Source organism: Engystomops pustulosus, chromosome 1 (assembly GCF_040894005.1).
Source record: "Engystomops pustulosus chromosome 1, aEngPut4.maternal, whole genome shotgun sequence".
Taxonomy (NCBI): domain Eukaryota; kingdom Metazoa; phylum Chordata; class Amphibia; order Anura; family Leptodactylidae; genus Engystomops; species Engystomops pustulosus.
Window position 1 is genome coordinate 281,829,222 of NC_092411.1, and position 22,369 is coordinate 281,851,590.

Genomic DNA, 22,369 nt, shown 5'->3' on the forward strand with positions numbered 1-22,369 from the left:
TCTTGTACATAGGGGGCAGTATTATAGTAGTTATATTCTTGTATATAGGGGGCAGTATTATAGTAGTTATATTCTTGTACATAGGGGCAGTATTATAGTAGTTATATTCTTGTACATAGGGACAGTATTATAGTAGTTATATTCTTGTACATAGGGGGCAGTATTATAGTAGTTATATTCCTGTACATAGGGGGCAGTATTATAGTAGTTATATTTTTGTACATAGGGGGCAGTATTATAGTAGTTATATTTTTGTACATAGGGGGCAGTATTATAGTAGTTATATTCCTGTACATAGGGGGCAGTATTATAGTAGTTATATTCTTGTACATAGGGGGCAGTATTATAGTAGTTATATTCTTGTACATAGGGGGCAGTATTATTGTAGTGATATTCCTGTACATAGGGGGCAGTATTATAGTAGTTATATTCTTGTACATAGGGGGCAGTATTATAGTAGTTATATTCCTGTACACAGGGGGCAGTATTATAGTAGTGATATTCCTGTACATAGGGGGCAGTATTATAGTAGTTATATTCCTGTACATAGGGGGCAGTATTATAGTAGTTATATTCTTGTACATGGGGGGCAATTTTTATTAGTAAAAACAGACAAAAAAAATATATATAACAATACATTCTCATCAGAATGACCAAACAATTATTTAACAGAAATCATACATATCAGAATATAATAAATTGATAATAATATTAACTTAAACAAAGTCCATCACTGGTAAGAAGGGAAATTAGGAAATAACATGACATGATCAATTACCCCAGATATATGTTCCTCCATAACTCAACATAATTACCCTTTTTGCTAACCTCTATGGATCGTATCCACCTCAGCTCAGATAGTATTTGGGTTACAGCGGTCATAGGCTGGAAGGACTCGCTGTGTGCAGACACTCTGGTCCTGGTGTGCCAGTGGTAATATTTGAGAACGGTGATGATCAGGTACATGGTCCCCCTGTCTATGCCGGTTACTTGTGGAGTCACCCCATAGATGATATCTAGGTATTTGAGAGACTGCAGCCTTGGTATTTTTAGCCTGCGGAACACCTCCTGCCATATCTGCCTCCCTCCCGGGCACTCGTTAGTAAAGTGCTCCATAGTCTCCTCCAGCTGACATCCTAAGGGACACATACGGTCACAGACACTCAGAAACTTTAAATTACCCCTGACAAAGAGCCTCCCATGTAAGGACAACCAGGCGATGTCATAGAACTTTGCAGGAAGCCTCGGACTATTGAGGAGCTTCAGGCTCTCCTGCAGGGTGGCCGTTGTGCAGTCCCTCAGAGCTGGCTGTACTGTATAGAAGGTCCTACAGATATTGGTATAAAGCTCCTTCCTGGTCCTACTCTCCAAAAATGTCTTGTCTATCCTCCACTTTTTCAAACACCTGAGACCATACTCCAGATACTGGGGGAGGAAGCCAGGAGTCCATCGGCCCCTCTTGAGACTGCCGCCTCGCACCCAAGACTCTGCAAAAGGCAATATCCAGTCCCTGACACTACTTACCCACAGGAGACCATTGTTTGAGTCCAGGCAACCAAAATTGACTTTCAGAAACATGGAGTCAAAGAAAACCCTTGGATTTAACATATCCAGCCCACCCTCTCTCCTCTGCAGGTAGGTGATCCCTCTTTTTACTGGGTTCAACCTGTTCCCCCATAAAAGCTGGAAGAACAGGCTAAAGAGCCTAGCGGAGAAAGATTCTGGCAAAGGAAAGACAACAGAGACGTAGAGGAAGACAGGGACCAGGTAAGTCTTCATCAGAGTAACCCTTTCTCTATAGGTCAGCCTCCAGTTCTTCCATCGCTGAACCTTTGCATTTCCGGTTTCCAACTTCTCTTCCCAATTTAGTTTGGCATTATCTTCCCTCCCAAATTTCACCCCAAGGATTTTAATATGGGTGGAGGCCTTGGCGAACTGTGGCAGATCAAAGCCAGGAGCAGTATCCAATGTCCAGAAAGCTTGACTCTTCTCTAGGTTGACCAGAGACCCGGAGGCCCCTGAGTAACTTCTGATGGCTGCAGATAACATCTCCACCTCACGAGGTTCAGATATCACCACAGTCACATCATCCGCGTAGGCGACTACCTTCAAAGGCAAGCAATGGGGGACCGGCACCCCCCGAAAGTCACACCGCTGCAGTGATCGCAGAAACAAGTCTATGGCAAACACATACAGCAGTGGACTCAGGGGGCAGCCTTGTCGCACCCCTGCCTCTACTTCAAAAGTGTCCCCCTGCCAACCATTGATCAGAGGAAAGCTCTTCGCCTCTCTGTACAAAGTTCTCAGCCAATCTATAAATTGTCCCGGAATACCGTACTTTGATAAAGTGGCCCATAGATAATCGTGATCAACCCTGTCAAAGGCTTTAGCCTGGTCCAGACCTACAACATATCTCCCACACCTCAGAGCTTTACATCTCTCAAACATCTCCCTTATCGAGAGGACTGCTCCAGAGATGTTCCGCCCTTTTACCGTGCCGTACTGAGAGCCTGCCAACAGTGCCGGGGACAAACAGACTAACCTAGAGAAGAGTATTTTTGCCAGAATCTTCCTGTCAACATTCAAGAGGGCGATCGGCCTCCAGTTCTTGATGTCACTAGGCTCCTTACCTTTGGACAGCAGAATAAGGGAGGACACTCTCATGGATGGAGGCATCAGGTGATTTTCTAGACAGTTGGTAAACACATCCACAAGGATCGGGGCTAAGAGGTCTCTGAACTTCTTATAGAATTCACATGTTATACCATCAGGACCTGGTGCCTTCTTCAGATGTAATTTATTGATGGCCTCTTTAACCTCCTCCTCTGTTATTCCTGCTGTCAAAGGAGAAAGGTCCAAATCTCTAGTGTCAGGACCTGGAGTTGCCTCCAAGAATTGAGCCATTTTCTCTTTATCCAAAACCTTCTTCTGAAATAATTCAGCATAGTAGGATCTCACCACCCCCAGGATACCCTCCCGAGATTCCTGTAAAACTCCCTGGGAGTCAGTGAGACCTGTGATCGATTTCTTGGCCACACGTTCCCGGCAATTTTCATAGGGATCGGGAACTCCCAGTTTTCCGTAATCTCTTTCTATTACCAGGGACGTGTAGCGGCTGTACTGATACTGCTTTATCTCAGATTTCAGTCGGTCAATCTTTTGTTTGCCCCCCCCTCCTGCTGAATACAGTGACTCCAATTCTTTCCGCAGCTTGAGATACTGGCTGTACTTACTCTTACCCTTCTTCACTGACAGTCTCTTTAAGAGGGACCTGATCTCCTCCTTGACGTTCTCCCACCAGTCAGATATGTTATCATAGAAGTCCTGTCTCTGGAGCTGGTCCTGAAAAAGGGAGTGGATACAATTCTGGACATAGGCATCATCCAGGATGCTGGAATTGAGCCTCCATAACCCCCGACCAATATCAGAGCGGTTAGTAGCTCCAATGCAAAACAATAAGGCCAGGTGATCAGAATATGGGACAACTCTCTCGCTCATCCCACTTAGATTCTCTGAGGGACTGACAAACGCCATGTCGATCCTGCTATGTCTGTCAGCACAGGAGTACGTGTACTTAGGTGTCCTACCACCCAGGGTGAATACATCACACAGATGGGCCTGTGATATGATGCTCTTTAGGACTTTGGAGTCTCTGACCACTGCTCTGCCCGAGGACCTGTCACCTGATGTCATGGTAACATTGAAATCACCCGCCATTACTACAGGGATAGAGGTGAAAAGATATTGCTTCACCTCATTGAACAGCTGGATTCTCTCTGTCACTGTCTGTGGGCCATAGATGTTGATCAGCCGGAGCCGCCTACCATGGATGGTCACTACCAGCACCAGGCACCTCCCCATAGCGACCTCCGTCAGCCTGTGCACCGTCACGTCTGTGGTGTTAAACAGTATGGCGACCCCGGCGTACGGCTCCACAGCCAGTGACCAGTAAGAAGGACCAGACCGCCACTCACGCTCAGCCTCACGGAGATGCCCTAAGGTGGTCAGACGGGTCTCCTGCAGGAAGATGACATCAGCGTCCAGATATCTCAGGTGGTCATATACGGCGTGTCTGGTCCTTCTTACTTTAATGCTGTTGACGTTGCTAGAAGCAACTTTTAGAGAGAATCCAGCCATTATAACCAGAAAAAGCAGAGCAGTGACCCCCATCATCATGAGTCAGAGTCAAAGTCCTCCTGTCTTCCACCTGTCTCCATGTCCGAATCCTCAGTGGTATCTACAGGAGGGGGCTTCTTCTTAGTTGGAGGATTCCCTGTGTCCACCTCACACTCACTGTCAATTCTTTCTAGCTCTTTTTCAAAGTCCCCATCTGACTCTGACAGAGCATCAAACCGGTTGGAAAGGACCATGACCCCGGCATCACCACTGGACTTCCTCCTGGTCTTAGGCTCCGCACTATACTCCTCAGGCTTACGGGACGATTTGTCTTTTTTCTTCCTTTTATTCTTTTTCACCTCCTCATATTCAGTGGGTACTACAGAGGTGGCGGCCTGAGGTTGGTGTTGAGTTACAACCTCCACACTCCCCTGAGCACTGTCTGACTGCTGGGGTTCTGCATCACCTGACCCCTGTACCTCCCGCCTGGTCAGAATTTCCCCCGACACTAAGGCCTCCTCCTCTATGGCGTCTGCCTCCTGCACCATCTCATCATCAGAGAAGTCTCTGGCGATGTTGTGCCAGGCCTCCGGGCAATCCTTGTGCGGGTGCCCAATCTCTCCGCAAAGGTTACACTTGACCGTCTCACAGGTGGCACTGAGATGACCAACCTCCCCACACAGGTTACATTTAACTACCGTACATACTTTGGCCACGTGACCAATCCTACCACATCTAAAGCACTTCCGTGGTTGTCCGGGATAGAAGCAGACGCCCTTTTCTCTACCTATATAGAAGGAGTTGGGGAGGTGCAGAGTAATGTTGTTGTATTGCCTCAGCTTCACCAGCACCTTCCAACCCCCAGTCCAGATACCGTCGGCGTCTCTGTTCTTAGTGAGGTCAGACAGCAGATCACAATGGCGCCTGAGCCACACCAGAATGTCCTGAGGGGGAACAGACTCGTTCCAGAAGATGACATTAACCACTACGGTACCTGGCCTGGAAATGGGGACAAATGTAAATTTATTCCAGCCGTCCTTGTCCCTGAACCGGGGGAGTTTATCCCAGAACCTATCCAGACTGGACATAAGCTTAAAGCTGACATCATAGCCCTGTCTGTCTGGAAGGTTGATGACCGCCAGGATATCATCTGGCGTGAACCCCATCTGGCTGCACAGGAGATCCCGCACCACAAACCTCCTGTCTGGGAGATCTTCCTTATCGCCTCTATTCTTAAAGCGCACCACGTTCCTCCTCTTAAATGCCTGCCCTGAGTATTGTGCGCCGGAGGTGAAGGAGGGAGCGCCGCGGCTCCAGGCATTTCTGGGAGGTTCCTGACGGGGCTCACTCTGATGACTGGGTGGAGGATCTGATCTAGAGGGACCTGACTCTACTAGGGGGCTCGATGTTAAAGGGGGGAAGTCACAAGCATCATTCTGCACCACCCCCTGCCCCCCATCCACCTCTATGTTATCCTCCGGTGACTGAACATCCCAGATAGACTGTGGGTCCCCTCTGTCCCCCGACCCCTCAGGTACAGCAGAATGTCCTACAGTGTTCCCAGTCTCAAGTACGTTAGAGTTCTCCTGGGTCACCGCATCACCAAGACACATAGATGAAAGTTCACCATCAACAGACACTGCTGGGACTTGTGGTACTACAGGTCCATGCACCTGCTCTGGGACCGCTGCGGGGGTCTGTGGCTGATCTTGTGTCTGTCCCTTCTGGAATGAGAAGCTTGCAGGCTTGATAATCTGTGCAACACGTTGGGGGACATCTGGGGGCATGGGTCCTGCCTGTGCTGTAGGGGCCCGGGGCCCAGAGTCACAGCTCTGCCTCTGCTGGGAGAAGCGCTCCTGGTTTCTGTAAGACTCAGCCAGGGGTCCCATCCTCTCCAGGACACAGTCCATATCCCTGACCACCTGTGCCAGCTCTATGCCTAGTCCCTGCAGCTTGGTGTTATACAGGGTGCTGCTTTCAGGGTGCGCAGTTCTAAGAGAGTACATACAGTCAATTTGCATCTGCAGCATTTTCTTATGGTTAGTCAGCTCCCCCATCCTCCTTACCAGGGTCGGTATCTCCTCCGCCATCTGCAGCTCCGGTGCCCGTGCGGTCTCCTTCCCCTGCTGTGCTGGTCGGGGTACAGCTCCAGATGGTTTTGGTGCACCCGTCTCCTTCCCAAGCTTGTGGCTTGCACTGGCAGGGGCCTGTCTGCGGCTTTACTGCTGACCTGGTGCGGCCTGTAGCGGCCATGCTGGACACCACATCCCTCTGCTGCAGGTTCTCTCGCAGGGTCTGTCTCTCCAGAGACGTTCTCCTCTGTCTGGGTGCAGGAGTGGGGGGCTGTGCACCTGCTGCTTGTCTCACACTCTGCTGCATCACCTGTGCTCCTCCACGCCGGCTGGTCATGGGACTTGCTGCTTTCACTGCAGTATTCACGTTCAACTCTTTCTCTTTGTTCACAACAACAACATCATGTCCACAATCTTCATTACATGTTACTTTGGGATTTGAATCCCTTGTAGAAAGTTTGTGGGAGTTCACTCCCGATGTAGGCCTGGAAGCCTGGGCCTTGCCTGGGGAATCTCCCCACCCAGGGTGGCCCCGCCCTGGGCTAGCTCCAGCCATGCAGAGACTCAGGAGCTCAGCTCATACACGTCCTCACAGCAAGGGGGCAGTATTATAGTAGTTATATTCCTGTACATAGGAGGCAGTATTATAGTAGTTATATTCTTGTACATAGGGGCTGTATTATAGTAGTTATATTCTTGTACATAGGGGGCAGTATTATAGTAGTTATATTCTTGTACATAGGGGGAAGTATTATAGTAGTTATATTCTTGTATATAGGGGGCAGTATTATAGTAGTTATATTCTTGTACATAGGGGCAGTATTTTAGTAGTTATATTCTTGTACATAGGGGGCAGTATTATAGTAGTTATATTCTTGTACATAGGGACAGTATTATAGTAGTTATATTCCTGTACATAGGGGGCAGTATTATAGTAGTTATATTTTTGTACATAGGGGGCAGTATTATAGTAGTTATATTCCTGTACATAGGGGGCAGTATTATAGTAGTTATATTCTTGTACATAGGGGGCAGTATTATAGTAGTTATATTCTTGTACATAGGGGGCAGTATTATTGTAGTGATATTCCTGTACATAGGGGGCAGTATTATAGTAGTTATATTCTTGTACATAGGGGGCAGTATTATAGTAGTTATATTCCTGTACACAGGGGGCAGTATTATAGTAGTGATATTCCTGTACATAGGGGCAGTATTATAGTAGTTATATTCTTGTACATAGGAGCAGTATTATAGTAGTTATATTCTTGTACATAGGGGGCAGTATTATAGTAGTTATATTCTTGTACATAGGGGGCAGTATTATAGTAGTTATATTTTTGTACATAGGGGGCAGTATTATAGTAGTCATATTCTTGTACATAGGGACAGTATTATAGTAGTTATATTCTTGTACATAGGGGGCAGTATTATAGTAGTTATATTTTTGTACATAGGGGGCAGTATTATAGTAGTCATATTCTTGTACATAGGGACAGTATTATAGTAGTTATACTCTTGTACATAGGGGCAGTATTATAGTAGTTATATTCTTGTACATAGGGGGCAGTATTATAGTAGTTATATTCCTGTACATAGGGGGCAGTATTATAGTAGTTATATTCCTGTACATAGGGGGCAGTATTATAGTAGTTATATTCTTGTACATAGGGGGCAGTATTTATAGTAGTTATATTCCTGTACATAGGGGGCAGTATTATAGTAGTTATATTCCTGTACATAGGGGGCAGTATTATAGTAGTTATATTCTTGTACATAGGGGGCAGTATTATAGTAGGTATATTCTTGTACATAGGGGACAGTATTATAGTAGTTATATTCTCGTACATAGAGGGCAGTATTATAGTAGTTATATTCCTGTACATAGGGGGCAGTATTATAGTAGTTATATTCTTGTACATAGGGGACAGTATTATAGTAGTTATATTCTTGTACATAGGGGGCAGTATTATAGTAGTTATATTCTTGTTCATAGGTGGCAGTATTATAGTAGTTATATTCTTGTACACAGGGGGCAGTATTATAGTAGTTATATCCTTGTACACAGGGGGCAGTATTATAGTAGTTATATCCTTGTACATAGGGGCAGTATTATAGTAGTTATATTCCTGTACATAGGGGGCAGTATTATAGTAGTTATACTCTTGTACATAGGAGCAGTATTATAGTAGTTATATTCTTGTACATAGGGGGCAGTATTATAGTAGTTATATTCTTGTACATAGGGGGCAGTATTATAGTAGTTATATTCCTGTACATAGGGGCAGTATTATAGTAGTTATATTCTTGTACATAGGGGGCAGTATTATAGTAGTTGTATTCTTGTACATAGGGGGCAGTATTATAGTAGTTATATTCTTGTACATAGGGGGCAGTATTATAGTAGTTATATTCTTGTACACAGGGGGCAGTATTATAGTAGTTATATTCCTGTACATAGGGGGCAGTATTATAGTAGTTATATTCTTGTATATAGGGGGCAGTATTATAGTAGTTGTATTCTTGTAAATAGGGGGCAGTATTATAGTAGTTATATTCCTGTACATAGGGGGCAGTATTATAGTAGTTATATTCTTGTACATAGGGGGCAGTATTATAGTAGTTATATTCTTGTACATAGGGGGCAGTATTATAGTAGTTATATTCTTGTACATAGGGGGCAGTATTATAGTAGATATATTCCTGTACATGGCGGGCAGTATTATAGTAGTTATATTCTTGTACATAGGGGGCAGTATTATAGTAGTTATATTCTTGTACATAGGGGGCAGTATTATAGTAGTTCTATTCTTGTATATAGAGGGCAGTATTATAGTAGTTATATTCTTGTACATAGGGGCAGTATTATAGTAGTTATATTCTTGTACATAGGGGGCAGTATTATAGTGAGATAGGTAACTAGGTCCAGACTTGGAGATAAATAATTTCCTTCCATTCTCTGCTAATGAGATGTCAGATTGCTGGAAGGTACGGATCCAGCACTGACAGGAAAAACAATAAATCCAGAATACGGGGGGGCAGAATCATTCTTGCATTTGGGGCTCTAGAGAGTACAAAAATATGTATTCTGCAAGCCACCCAGTGAGTTAGAGGAGCAAATACTGGGATGACATCAACCTTCATGAAGAAAGTCAGCCAAGATCCTCCTAGCACTTGTCTATGTAACACCTGCTTTCAATTATCCAGCCTCATCCGTGGGGGGTGTTAGGGGCCGCATGTGCAACCCCTGATACACGGGAGGCTGAGGATTTATGTGCTGTGAACATTGCCTTTCAGGCAGCACATGGAGGAGCAGGCACCAAGGAATCTTCGTATGATAGATGAAGATATTAAGTGACCAGCTGTCCCGCTTTCTTGGGGTTTTGCTCTAGGAAAAAAAAAATGGCTTTTGTAAGAAATTAATTTTTAAGATGCTAAAAACAGAATAATTTCATGCTCCATCAGATGTGTCATAGCTGAAGAGGTCCAATGACTTGAGATGTTCCTCATTGGACTTAGAGTATTAGGACTGTTATACAGACTTGGAGCCACGACTTGTTACTCATGTAGATGACAGAACCTACTGGTGGACCTTCTTCTGAAGCACTGTTGGTTTTTGTCTTCTCATAAAACGGTCACATATTTTGGAAATACCCTTAGAAAATATGGAGGAAAAGGTCCCCCAACCAGACATTCCACTATTATCCAGGACAAGAGGGGCCTACTAATGGAAATTTTGTCTAAAATCTCTAAAATAACATTTTTGAGATGTTACGTGATGAACAGCCACCCTTGATCTGCCATTGACTATGCTGGTGTCTTACCATATTGTAGCGGGGCTTTGGACTGTCATAGAAACTACACTCCTGGGGCCAAGACAGCTCAGCACCCTCAATAATCAGCACCCTCAATAATCAGCACCCTCTATAATCAGCACCCTCTATAATTGGGTTACTTTTTGCTTATCCAAAGCTTTCTTCTGAAACAAGTCAGTATAGTACGATCTCACCACCCCCAGGATTCCCTCCCGAGACTCTTTTAAAACTCCCTGGGAGTCAGTGAGACCTGCGATCAGTTTTTTTTCCACACGATCCCGGCAATTCTCAAATGGATCAGGTGCCCCAAAGGTCCCATAGTCCCTTTCCACTACCAGGGAGGTGTACCTACTGTACTGATACTGCCTTATCTCAGATTTCAGCCGGTCAATCCTTCAGGAGACTAGAGACTAGAGAAATGATCAACAAGGTTTCAGAAGGAGGTTTTCTCCTATGATCGCCTTGTCGCTATGGGATTTGTTAAATTAGAGGGGGAGTTCAAACTCAATAATTCCAAATTTGTGCTTTAGATTTCTCCGAGGCTTAGTGGTAGGTCAAATTTTTTATAACAGTAGACCTCTACGGGGCAGTAGGGTCTTGCTTAAAGTTGAGCTTGTAAACCTACCCTCTTACACCTGGCCAAATCGTAGTCTCCTGGTACAATACCAAAATCCCACCTATTTATAGCGGCTTTACCAACATTGTGTCGATAATGTATGCATGGGGTAGTTGCGGCAGCAACAGGAAGTTGCACTTTTATCCAATTGCTGCAGAGCAGGAAGTGATGCGGCAGCAACAGGAAGTGGCACTTTTATCCAATTGCTGCAGAGCAGGAAGTGATGTCAGAGAGGGTGTGTCCAAAAATGCAGCAGTAGTTGTTATAGATAGAATTATTTTGCCGGTGGTTCACTTTAAGTGCTCTTCAAGCTCCTGTGTGAACGAGGACATATATTGATTGACTGGTATATAATTGCCACATGTGTTTTATGCTGGGACAGGACGTGATGTGGGTTAAAATATCTATTCATTCCAAAGAACACTTTCGCTTGTTGATAACTGCTATGATTACTACTTTTACAACCTTTAATGGGGTTTTTTATACTTTCAACCCATTAGGAGTTCTCTTATACAGCTACAAGTCCTCCAAAATAGCCTGACTTCAATAGCTGTTCCTCCTATTAAACACACCCTCTATAACAGAGAAAAATAGGAGCGGGCAAATAGAAGGAACATGACTTTTTCCCGTTTAACTGCAGCCTTGCGATAAACAAAAGCGGTCAGGTTGTCCAAACTTGTGACGGAGATCGAGTTAATGTCTCAGTAGCAGGGTCACAGTGACCCCATCATGAGTGACACCTCCGGGCTATTACAAAGATGAGCTTATAATGGCAAATACTGAGCGGTTGTGAAAAACAGAACAATTGCCAGAAAGAAATGGACATGGAACAAAGGCAAAAGTTTTTTAGATTTTTTATTAACGGGGCTCAAATAATAGAAATTCAAATTTATAGTTGAGTGAAAAGTGGCCACAAAAAGTCAATGTTGGGTTCATAGGGTTTGGCTAAAGGCTATGGAACCCTAAGAAATTGACACAAGTAGCCTCCAATTTGGGTTGTCTTCTGCTTGACCTATGGTCAATGGCTTACAGTTTGGGGCCATCAGAAGATCCTCAGAGACGCTGGTGAGACATTTTGACTCAGCAAGGGATGTACAGAGATGTAGCCCTTTCTTGGTGTTCCCTGGTCAAAAAATGTACTTTCTTTAGAGGACCTAACAAGGATGATCTCACCCACCAAAGCCATAAAAAATAGGTTCCCAAAACCACTACCAAAGAGTCCCCTACCTATATCTTCTTGTCTTATTCTACACCAGATACATATAAGTGTCTGGTGCTGGATGATAAATCTGTCCTAGTATCAGACTGTCTAGTCGTACTCTGCACCTCCAATTAGTTGGCTTACTTTATACCAGAAAATGAGTGCACAATTCTGTCGGGTCAGCAGTATTTCTGGCACATGGACCGTTTTGGCATGAGGCCACGCCCCCTTTTATCAGGCCACTCCCTTTTGTTGAGCTAGTTGTAAAAGAGCCAGAAAACTGTGTAAAACACTTTATTTATGTGGTGCAGAAAGTTTTTAGTTCAAACTACGACAGAATTCTGTCATAGACAGATTAATAAAGCTCTACTTATGTGTTTGTGTGCACAATGTCAAAAACAAAGATCACCATTCCTCTAAATGTGGAGATCATTCCTTATTTATTGATGAAAGGTGGACCTCAATCATTTCCTTTTGTAGGACAAATGAACCCAAGTCCTTGCCCAGCTGTAAGGTTCAGAAGAAGAAATGAGGGTGATGGGTTAATAGGATCTAAAAGACTCCTCTGAAAAGTTTGAAACTTGTAGAAGAACATTTAGGTGCTACCAATGGTGGAGGAGAGAATGTTGTAGTGTTGTACATTCATCTGTTCTTTATTCGTTTCTCTTTGGAAAAAAACATACCAGTGCCATGTAGACAAGCTGGAGGTGTCTACATCAAAACCTGCACTAAGTACTACCTCGACCATTTAGGCGAAGGGGTGTTATGCTTCTGCCCCTCTATCTTAAACAGCTACGTAGCATTGCACTGGATGTGTGACCTCTATGGGGCTTCCAATGATGTAAAGGGCAAAACCAGATGAAGCCAAGGCTATTACGCACAGAGGGACCACATGTCCTCCATTACTTTGGTCATACGTCCTTTTAGCAATAGGAGGAAGCATTTATTGCCCAACATAAAAATTGCATCCTAAAAACTTTCCTGGTCACATCACTGAAGTCCATCCAAACAAGTTCCAAAAACAACCTCTGAAATGTTCCCTGGATGGAAACACTGTGACCCTGCAAAGAATTTGCAGTGATTGATGCACAGATTGAATTTGTTACCTAGACGAAAACCTAAAAAGCTATGAAATAAAACTATATATATATATATATATATATATATATATATATACACCTCGTCACAAGATTACCTCCGTTATCTGCACCCCCTGAGCCTCGCTCTACACATACAGGAACTTACCGCACTATCATGTTATTCTTCCATCTTTTCCGTTACTTCCCTGCATTTTAACAATAATGCTGAAGGTTATGTATGTGACCTTCCCGTGTCTGTGTAGCATGGAGAGGCAATCTGATGTATAGTATGTTCTTCAGGAGTTTCTATAAAATGTTATCTATCCAAGTCTACATATTATTCGATGAGGTTTATGAGGCTTAAAGGCTCAGCCCAGATTTGAAGCTGTCCTATATCCACCATTGGATAGGTGTAGCTTGTGTATCAGTACAGTTCTGCGAGGACCCCCATCAATCAGCAACCTCTTCTACAACCCTGTAAGTAAAGAGAAAGCTTGATCCATCCCCAACATCCCTCAAGATCAGTGTTTTTGATTGTAGGATACACCTAATTTATGATGAGGAGATGACTTTTTAAAGATGGTCTTGGCAGTTAGCTGGCGTAAAAGATGATAAATCAGCAGAGACCCAAGATCCTCTCTGCGTATCCCTAGCTTGTGCCCCTTTTACCAAAATTACAAAACTCAATGCTCCGAGTGTAACGAAATTTCCCATGTTTGTCCAGGAGCTTCCATTTTGTTGGGGGAGTAGTATTTATTCCTGTGAATGATGGGTGTCTCTGCTTTTATATCTAGGATAGGAATAACGATTTAGTTATTGGTGGTGTTCCCAAATATTTAATATTGATCCAATGGACAAATCCTATCATGATCGAGAAACACAAAAAATTGAGCTTTCCCAGCAGATATTTCTGTCCCTTGGTCTCTAGGATTCCACCACTTGCTTGTCCAATGGTTTCCCGTTGATGTGAATGGTGACTCATTCCATCCATGAGCCAACTCTTTCTACCTTATACCATTGGAACAGAGGTTGGAAACCCTGTTTTTATTTTCAATGAGCATCAATTCCAGGAGGGGGGGATTCCATGAATCCATGAATTAACACAGTCCATATACTGTAGAGCAGATCACCTTTTCTGTACAAATATCCTAAATCAGCTGATGGCACCTTAGCCAGAATCAAAGAAGTCTGTAACAGGTAACACTTGTAATGTTAGTATACAGTATTAGCTGAAACAAGGTGGCTGCCCCTTTCTCATATCCTACTACACGTACTAGAAGTAGAAGCGGTAATAACTTTCTCAGATGAGGAGCAGGAGCGAGGTGCACATCTTGAGGTCATACATTTGCCACCAGACATTTTTCCCAATATTCTTAATGAAATGTGTTAATTTTGCATAAATCCAAGTTACCTGATTATAATTGAACTTCCAGATTCTCGTGTGATTCCCTTGATGTGTTATTTCTTAATGCCGTGCTCATTCCTAAATCGCTTTTTCCAGGTTCTGAGAATGAAGTAACCCAAGTCAATCGTTGCCTGGATGCGGCCAAAGCTTGCAACGTGGACCCCACCTGCCAAAAGTTAAGAACGGAGTATGTTAGCTTGTGCATACGTCCCATGGCACGGACTGACTCTTGCAACCGTTCCAAGTGCCACAAGGCATTGAGGAAGTTTTTTGATCGAGTTCCTCCTGAGTACACTAGTGAACTCCTCTTCTGTCCATGTGAAGATACGGCTTGTGCAGAGCGGAGGCGGCAAACCATTGTTCCAGCTTGTTCTTATGAGGCCAAAGAGAAGCCCAACTGTTTGACCCCACTGGAGGCTTGTAAGGGGGACTACATCTGCCGGTAGGTTTCTTCACGCCTTCACTATATATTTGTAATGAGAATGTATAGCATACAAAGTGAGACCATGTGACTACTGGGTGACATTGGAGTAAAGTGGCCCAGATTTGGTTTATTTCGTTGTTAAGTGTCTCTTCAAAGGAACTGAATTGTTGTCAACGATGCCAGATGCCAGGAATTGGAAACAAGTGTGGAGGGGGAAATAAATACAAGCCCTCACGTATCTAAATATTTCATTGGTTCACAAGATCAATTCTCCTTGAGTTTCAAATGGAAAATAATCTGGTTATAGGATGGTTAGAACTAAAGGGTTATAAGCCACATCTAACCATGGTTTGAAAGGTGGCCACACAGATACATACTGTAAGTTCAGACTACATGTACTTTCCTTTCGGAAATGGGAGAAAGTCACTGTCAAACATCTTAGATGGTCATCAAGGTCCAAATTAAAGTGACTACTCAAAACAAAACTCAAATAGTCTTATCCCTGCTCAACCCCCATCTTGTCGGCACCCAGGCAAGGCAAGATACTCATTCAGTTGGTAGTCCTTTCTTTCATAAGGCATACAGCTAAAAAATCGATGGAGCTGGTCCTCCAAAGTTAGGACTAGTCTATGTAACAGGTTGTCCCTGCTTTTTTAAAGGGAATCCCGAGCGGTTGACATCTATCTCATGGTGTTATATTATCATATCCCTTTAAATCTGGTTCCCCCCCTATTTTGCATGATAAGCAATTGGACAATAAAAAACTTACACACAATAAGAGGCAAAATCAACTCAAATTATGATCCCTTAGGATTTCCTATCCTGAAGAGTAACTACAACTCGCAGCACGTCCCGCCTTCAATGCTACATCTCAGTCCCACAACACCAGACACGAGCTGTATATCACCTCACATTGCCGGAGAGAGAAACGCCATACTTTTTAATTATCGGTTCGCTCCTGACATTTAATATTCTCCTGAGGATTTTAAAGGTCCTTGAGTTAAAGTCCAATAAACCGTCGACTTAGATACGCTACAGGACTCATAATGGCAACGACCATGAGTGATTGTGTGGCGAGTACTAGAGGCAGCAAGTCAATATCCATCGTGGAAGGTGTCATAGATCTTCTGACAGTAGATGTGAAGAGGCCTAAGAGACGTAATGTATCTATTCTTCCTTGTCTGGGATCAGCATTGACTAACACCATACAGATGGGAGCTTAGGTAAGGGATGGTTGGCCGCTGAGGAATGATTGTATGATAGTGTACTCTAGAAAAGACTTAAAAACTTCGGATTGCACAAGAGAAACATAACTGGAACTTGTGCCTACTACTTATACTTAAGAATGTTCCACATGGTCAGGTCCTTATAGGGTCCTTTAAGCGCTACGGAATATGATGGCACTATATAAAGATTATTATTATAAGGGTGGTCACCCCATTGACAGCACTTTTTATTAGTAGCAAATTTTTGGGTATTTCATTCTGTTTTTTTGTAATCTGAACCTATGTTCAGCCTACAATTGCACCCAGGTTCTTCTTGCCTTTCCTAGACTCCTCGAGCTATAAAATTTAACCACTTGGATTTGGAAACATAACTTGAAGTTCTTAGGTTCCAGGACTCCAAACTTTGATATTCCATTTATTATACCGGAATTTTCTTATGTGGTAGAACAGTCTTCAATGCCAAGTAGCACCACCCTAATGGCAATCCCCTGCTTGGATATATGGTGGCACTGGTTGAATGGGAATTCATTCAAAACATGGTAAAAACCAAACCCCCAAAAACTAAGGTAGAATAGCTTTAAAAAAAAAATTTTTGTTTGCCTTCTCATAACACATTATAGAAATAATCAACTGGTGTTGTTAATAAATACAACTTTACTCAAAAATTTGTGTGAAGAAAAAATAGAAATCCGGTCCCGCAGAGGTTAAGTGCTGGACGCATCTCTCATTGTATCTGTCACACGCGTTTCAGGTGCCCATAACCAGAAATATCATTTCTATTAAAGAATGTTCACACTTGATTAGTTCTCTCCACCTCGTAGACCAGGAAACCTGATTAGGAGACTTTTTTCTGTGAGTGTGTCCTGACGCTGTCATAACCAGTTACTCCACAAAAACATCCTAATCTCATTTCATCCTCTGGAGCCCCTCATGATGTTTCTTCAGAGATCACGATTTCACGCTTCAGGATTAGTTTTCCTTCTGTCTTGTCTTCGGTAGATATAGGGTATTGTGATACAAAAAAACCTCTTCTTAAGGGGGATCTTTTCCTTAAATCACAGGTGGGAAGCTTCAATGGGGTTGGCCACTTTACCTCATGTGTTTTGTAATGTGTGTAAGTGGGGGGCAGGATATTAGGTGAGTTACCAATATACATCTAATAATAGTTCTGCTCCGCTTTCTTGATATGTAAAGTGAGGCCTCCTGTCTTTTACCTCATCAGCCAGAGATTCCTGGCCATAAAATGGCCGCAGATAGAGGGTCTTATCTTTTCATGAACAATCGCCCTGCCAGGACCTTATAATGTTTTTCTTTTAAATATTATATTAAGGTCCTGGCAGGGCGATTGCTCATGGACAGATAGAGATCACATGACCCTCCGTCTGCGGCCATTTTATGGACAGGAATCTCTGGCTGATGAGGTAAAAGACAGGAGGCTTCACGTTACATATAAGGAAACAGGAGCAGAACTATTACTAGATGTATATTGCTAAATTACCTCATATCCTGCCCCCCACACTTACATACATTACAGTATGAGGTAAAGTGGCCAACCCTTTGACTATTGTGGAGAGTCCCATGATTGTTCCACCACCGAGGGGCTAAGAAATTGTAAAATATATTTATAGAATTTGAAAACAATTTATTTTATGATTTCTACTGTGTTTTCTCATGTATGTAATGAAATGCTCCTTTATTTCAATGTTTTTGTGTCTGCGGTTTATGTATGGCTCCCTACTAGATCTATATATCAGCTCGGCCCGCTATAAATATAGCAATACATTTAGGATGTGTCATTGTGCTCTGTAGAATAAGATGTATCACCCCTTCCTTACGAGATGCGTGACCAGGCGGCCGCCCGATGTGGTGTCGGGATTCTTGGAGGAATGTTTCTATCTTCTTCTTATTGTTCTCCGCTCAGGTCCCGGTTAGCCGCCTTCCAGCAGGAATGTCAGCCATCAGCGCAGTCTGTGACCGGATGTGCACGGGAGAACCATGCCGCCTGTCTGCTGGCGTACACTGGGATTATAGGTAACTTGTCTACTAGTCATCTGGTAATTGCTCTGCATAACTAATGATATTCAAGAGTCGTAGCTACTCAGGTCAGAATAAAGTTGTGATGCCATTCAAGGTTGTACAAGCCAAGGACGAAGCCATTCCGATGGTCATTAGGGAAGGAGTCCAATTTAGGTTGCCTCTTCTTAAAATGCCAAGGTATTTTTCATGGATTGCTTGAAGACACAATATCACAGATGAGGGACCTCATTATGTTCTTACTTTGGGCAATACTCTCCCAAAGTCCTCCTTGGTCAACCATGGTCCGTCCTTCTTGAAACGGATCTTGGTTTTCTCATCATATAGTTCCATAGAATAAACTGCAGCTACTTCTTCAGTATGGGGAGTCCTCAGAAAGGTAACTCCATGCTCACATTACTAAGAATCACCTGCAGGTAGGATTTGTGCTTGAGCCGATAATCTACTCTGATACAAGCTGCCCCGTAGTTCAACCCGGAGCTGGGAACAACAGCTGCTGTCAGACTCGGCCTAGCGAGAGATACTGATGAGGGCATGTGGTGTGGAGCCATGCATGAATTACCTAAGCCTCGTCCACACTAATGAGATGTGCGCTGCTGCCTACCACTAAATGTTTGGCTATAATCTGTGAGTCTCTCGAATGATGCTCATAAAAAGAGATAGAACGTTCTACCACTACGTCTATCCCACCTTTGTATCACACACATAGGTGTCATAGAGAGTGAAAGGCTGTGTCCACTAGCCGGTTTACAGAGGCTCTGCCCAAGGATTAGCCAAATTCACTCTGCATGCCCCTTCCTCTATGAAATGGACAAAATCCCTGCAGAATTTTCACTAGAATATAAATATGATACATCCAAACCACTTGAAGCGGAGGTGGACTCTTAGCAGATCTGATGTAGTCTGGAATCCATCAAAAATATTCATAAAATCTGGAAGTGAGAGATAAATATAAGAGTCAAGTTCTTTCCCCAGTCCCATTCCCAGTCTGTTAACTCTACACTCGTTCTAACGCTTCTTCTCTTGTTTCTTCATATCTCTTCTACTCCTCCTTCTTCTCATTGTTCAACCTCAATTCTTCTTCCTCTTCTTCTAATTTTGTACCTCTCCTTTCATTCTATTATCTCTTCCCGTTTCGTAACTTATTTTTCTGTACTTTTATCTCTCCTCGCATTTTTCTATTTCTTCTCTTATCCTACCACCTCTTCCTTCCACTTCTCCTCTTGTCCTTCCTCATTCCACTTCAGTCTCATGTTCTTCCATCTTGTCTGATGTTTCTCCATCTCTTCTTTCCAACTGTTCTACTCATATCTTTCCATCTCTCCTCTCAATCCTTGACTATTCTTATTATTTATACCCATCTATTGTTTCTTTCCTTTTCCTCTTGTTTTTCCAACGCCAATGATCACTCTACTTTCCTATTGTTCCTCCTATTGTTCAATAATATCAATCCTACTAATTGTGTAAAATGGCCCATCTCCAGGGTTATCATTGGTTGTAATGATCCAGGAGATACAAACCCATCATCGTAGTGACGGTAGAGAGAACCTAGAGATCACTCCGATTGAGAAGGTGCCTCAAACTGGAGGCTCCTATTAGACAGTCCACTTCATACCTCTATTTACAAGATGGATGGAATACGGTGGCATATCTTCTGCGACAATGTGCTTCAAATCAGTTTTTTACATTATTTACAGGTAGTCCCATCACACCAAACTATGTGGACAACTCATCCTCAAGTGTCGCTCCCTGGTGCACCTGCAACACAAGTGGAAACCGGCAGGAAGAGTGCGAGAACTTCCTCCACTTCTTCACAAACAACGTCTGTCTACGTAAGTTTCCACTGATGATATAACAATTACCTGTAGGACCTATGGTGGGGGGATTGAGAAATTAAAGGGGGATGTCCGAATTACCAAAACATTGTAGATATAAGGTAGAGATGTAACACATTAGCAACATTTACCATTCATTTTAATGGAATGCAATGTATTAAATATGAGGATAACGTTGGCTACATCTGTAGGTAAATTTTTCAGGGAATTTAATAATCTGTAAAGCTTTACAACACTAAACTTCCCCCGATCAGACATTAGAGCGGAGCAGCAGCTGTGCGGAGGGGACCGCGCTCCAGGACTGCTCGCAGAGTGCAAAGATTAATGTTCTGCATTTGCCATTTTGATTCGATCATTGGCCTCTTTAATGGGCCGGCTATCATCGAGGAGCCGCTCATTCCACTCTCACAGTGGAACATCTGATCAGACTCGCATAAAACTGCTTTTTCCTACAAACCCTCTAATGACTTCCCAGAACACAACCTGGCGGGTATCTTCTCTGCAGGATCGAGCTACATTATTGTTTTATCAATTTGGGACATTTTATGTAATGGAATTGTAACTTTTTATACATCTTCTATTAGATAAGTTATGATTTTTTTATTGCTTCGTAGAAAACTCAATTCATGCTTTTGGCAATGGGACCAATCTGAACCTGGCACTGAATCCATCCGTGGCCTCTACAACACCCGGGCACAAGGAGGAGAAGTATGCCAATGCCTCTGTCCCTGCAGCCAAGGAAAGTGTCAATGTCTACAACCAGCCCACAAAGGTGAGAGGAACCGCTCCTCAATATTAGGATTATGTATATTTTCCTTATATAATTCAAGGCAGTCAGACAAGAGATTCCTTACGGTATTTAGAGGGTGTTATATAACGATTTCCATAACAATCCATTGCAAAAGGGAACATATATAACTACTCCATACTCTGGCCTAGAGATGTGGATGCTAATCATACTAACCACCTCTATTAAAGAGGTTTTTTTGGAAAAACAAGGCATCACTTACTGGATATGCATATACTGGATAAAGTGTAACTTGTAGATTGGTGGACTGGTTGGAAGGGAAAGGGTGGAGAAATGAAGCAAAGAGAGGGAATGGGAGAGAAAAGGGAGGGAAGGGATGGAATAGAGGAAAGGGCTGGAAAGGAAGGAAGGGATGGAAATGAAGGAAGGGGAGGGAAGGGATTGAAAGGAAGGAAGGGAAGAGAAGGAGAGGAGGGAAGGAAGAAATGAAAAGGAAGGAATGCCAGGGAAGGGATGGAAAGGAAGGGGAGAGAAAGGGGAGGGAAGGGATGGAAAAGATGAAAGGGCTGGAAAGGAAGTAAGGAATGGAAATGAAGGAAGGGGAGGGAAGGGATGGAAAGGAAGGAAGGGGAGAGAAGGGATGAAAGGAAGGAGATGGAAGAGAAGGAAAGGAAGGAGAGGAGGGAAGGAAGGAAGGAAGAAATGAAAAGGAAGGAATGCCAGGGAAGGGATGGAAAGGAAGGAAGGGGAGGGAAGGGATGGAAAAGAGGAAAGGGCTGGAAAGGAAGTAAGGGATGGAAATGAAGGAAGGGGAGGGAAGGGATGAAAGAAAGGAAGGGAATGGAAGAGAAGGAAAGGAAGGAGGGGGAGAGAAAGGGTAGGGAAGGGATGGAAAAGAAGGGAAGGGCTGGATAGGAAAGAAGAGGGATCAAAAGGAAGGAAGGGGATGGAAAGGAAGAGGAGGGAAGGGATGGAAAGGAAGGAACAGCAGGAAAGGGATGGAAAGGGAGGGTAGGAATGGAAAAGGAAGGAAGTGGGAAAGAAGAAAAGGAACAAAAAAAGTAAGGGAGGGGAATTGATGGAAGGAAGGAAGGAAGGAATCAGAGGTAAGGGAAAATTTTGGATATAGAGACTTTATCTTTGAACATCAGGGATTTTAATCTTTTTATAGTATAGAAACTATTGTCCAATTAAATTAAACATTTCAAAAATTCATTCAGTACAGTAAAAAAAAAAAATGTTATTTTATACTAAAATCCATAAAATATTTTTCAGGTCCCAAAGGAGGAGCCTTTCCTTGAAGGATCCAATGAAATTAAGTCTGAGGTCTTCAACTCTCTCGTCCCATCTTCTAGTTTCCAGTTGATCGGTGGTGGATGTTCTTTGCTCGTCTCTATATTTTTTCAAGTCTTTATTTGAAGACATTGAGAGAGTTTCATTTTACACTTAAGAAGAAAAAAAAAACACAAATTTCTGGGAGAGAAAAAATTTAAACTGTGTCTTCTCTATTTTTTTATGTTATTTCATGGTAATCTTACAAGTCCTTCCGTTCATTTATCGTCTTTTGGAATAATGCAGATTGTCTCACAGACATGAATTTCAAACACATTTCGGAAGGCCGGGTGACAGTCACCTGGAGGCGACAGGGACATTGGCATGGTGTCTGTGCCAGCTTTGCCCATGGCACCCAGTGGAGCTTATAGGAGAGTGCACAAAAATCTAACGGGATTCGGTGGCGCACAAGGACAAGAATTACCGATATGCGTAACGTGGTGAAATCAAAAACATTTTTGGATCG

The 22,369-nt window shown here is 43.2% G+C and overlaps 1 protein-coding gene across 1 annotated transcript in view; it reads left to right on the plus strand.

The window, feature by feature from the left end:
- GFRA4 (GDNF family receptor alpha 4) overlaps positions 1–22,119 on the plus strand; it is a 312,918-nt gene extending 290,799 nt beyond the window's left edge. Inside the window, exons 5-9 of the mRNA XM_072126343.1 lie at positions 14,401–14,746; positions 17,876–17,985; positions 19,686–19,820; positions 20,438–20,595; positions 21,847–22,119. Coding sequence (XP_071982444.1) covers positions 14,401–14,746; positions 17,876–17,985; positions 19,686–19,820; positions 20,438–20,595; positions 21,847–21,990 — 893 coding nt within the window. The 3' untranslated portion in view covers positions 21,991–22,119. The remainder of the gene's footprint in view (positions 1–14,400; positions 14,747–17,875; positions 17,986–19,685; positions 19,821–20,437; positions 20,596–21,846) is intronic.
- The last annotated feature ends 250 nt before the right edge of the window (positions 22,120–22,369 follow it).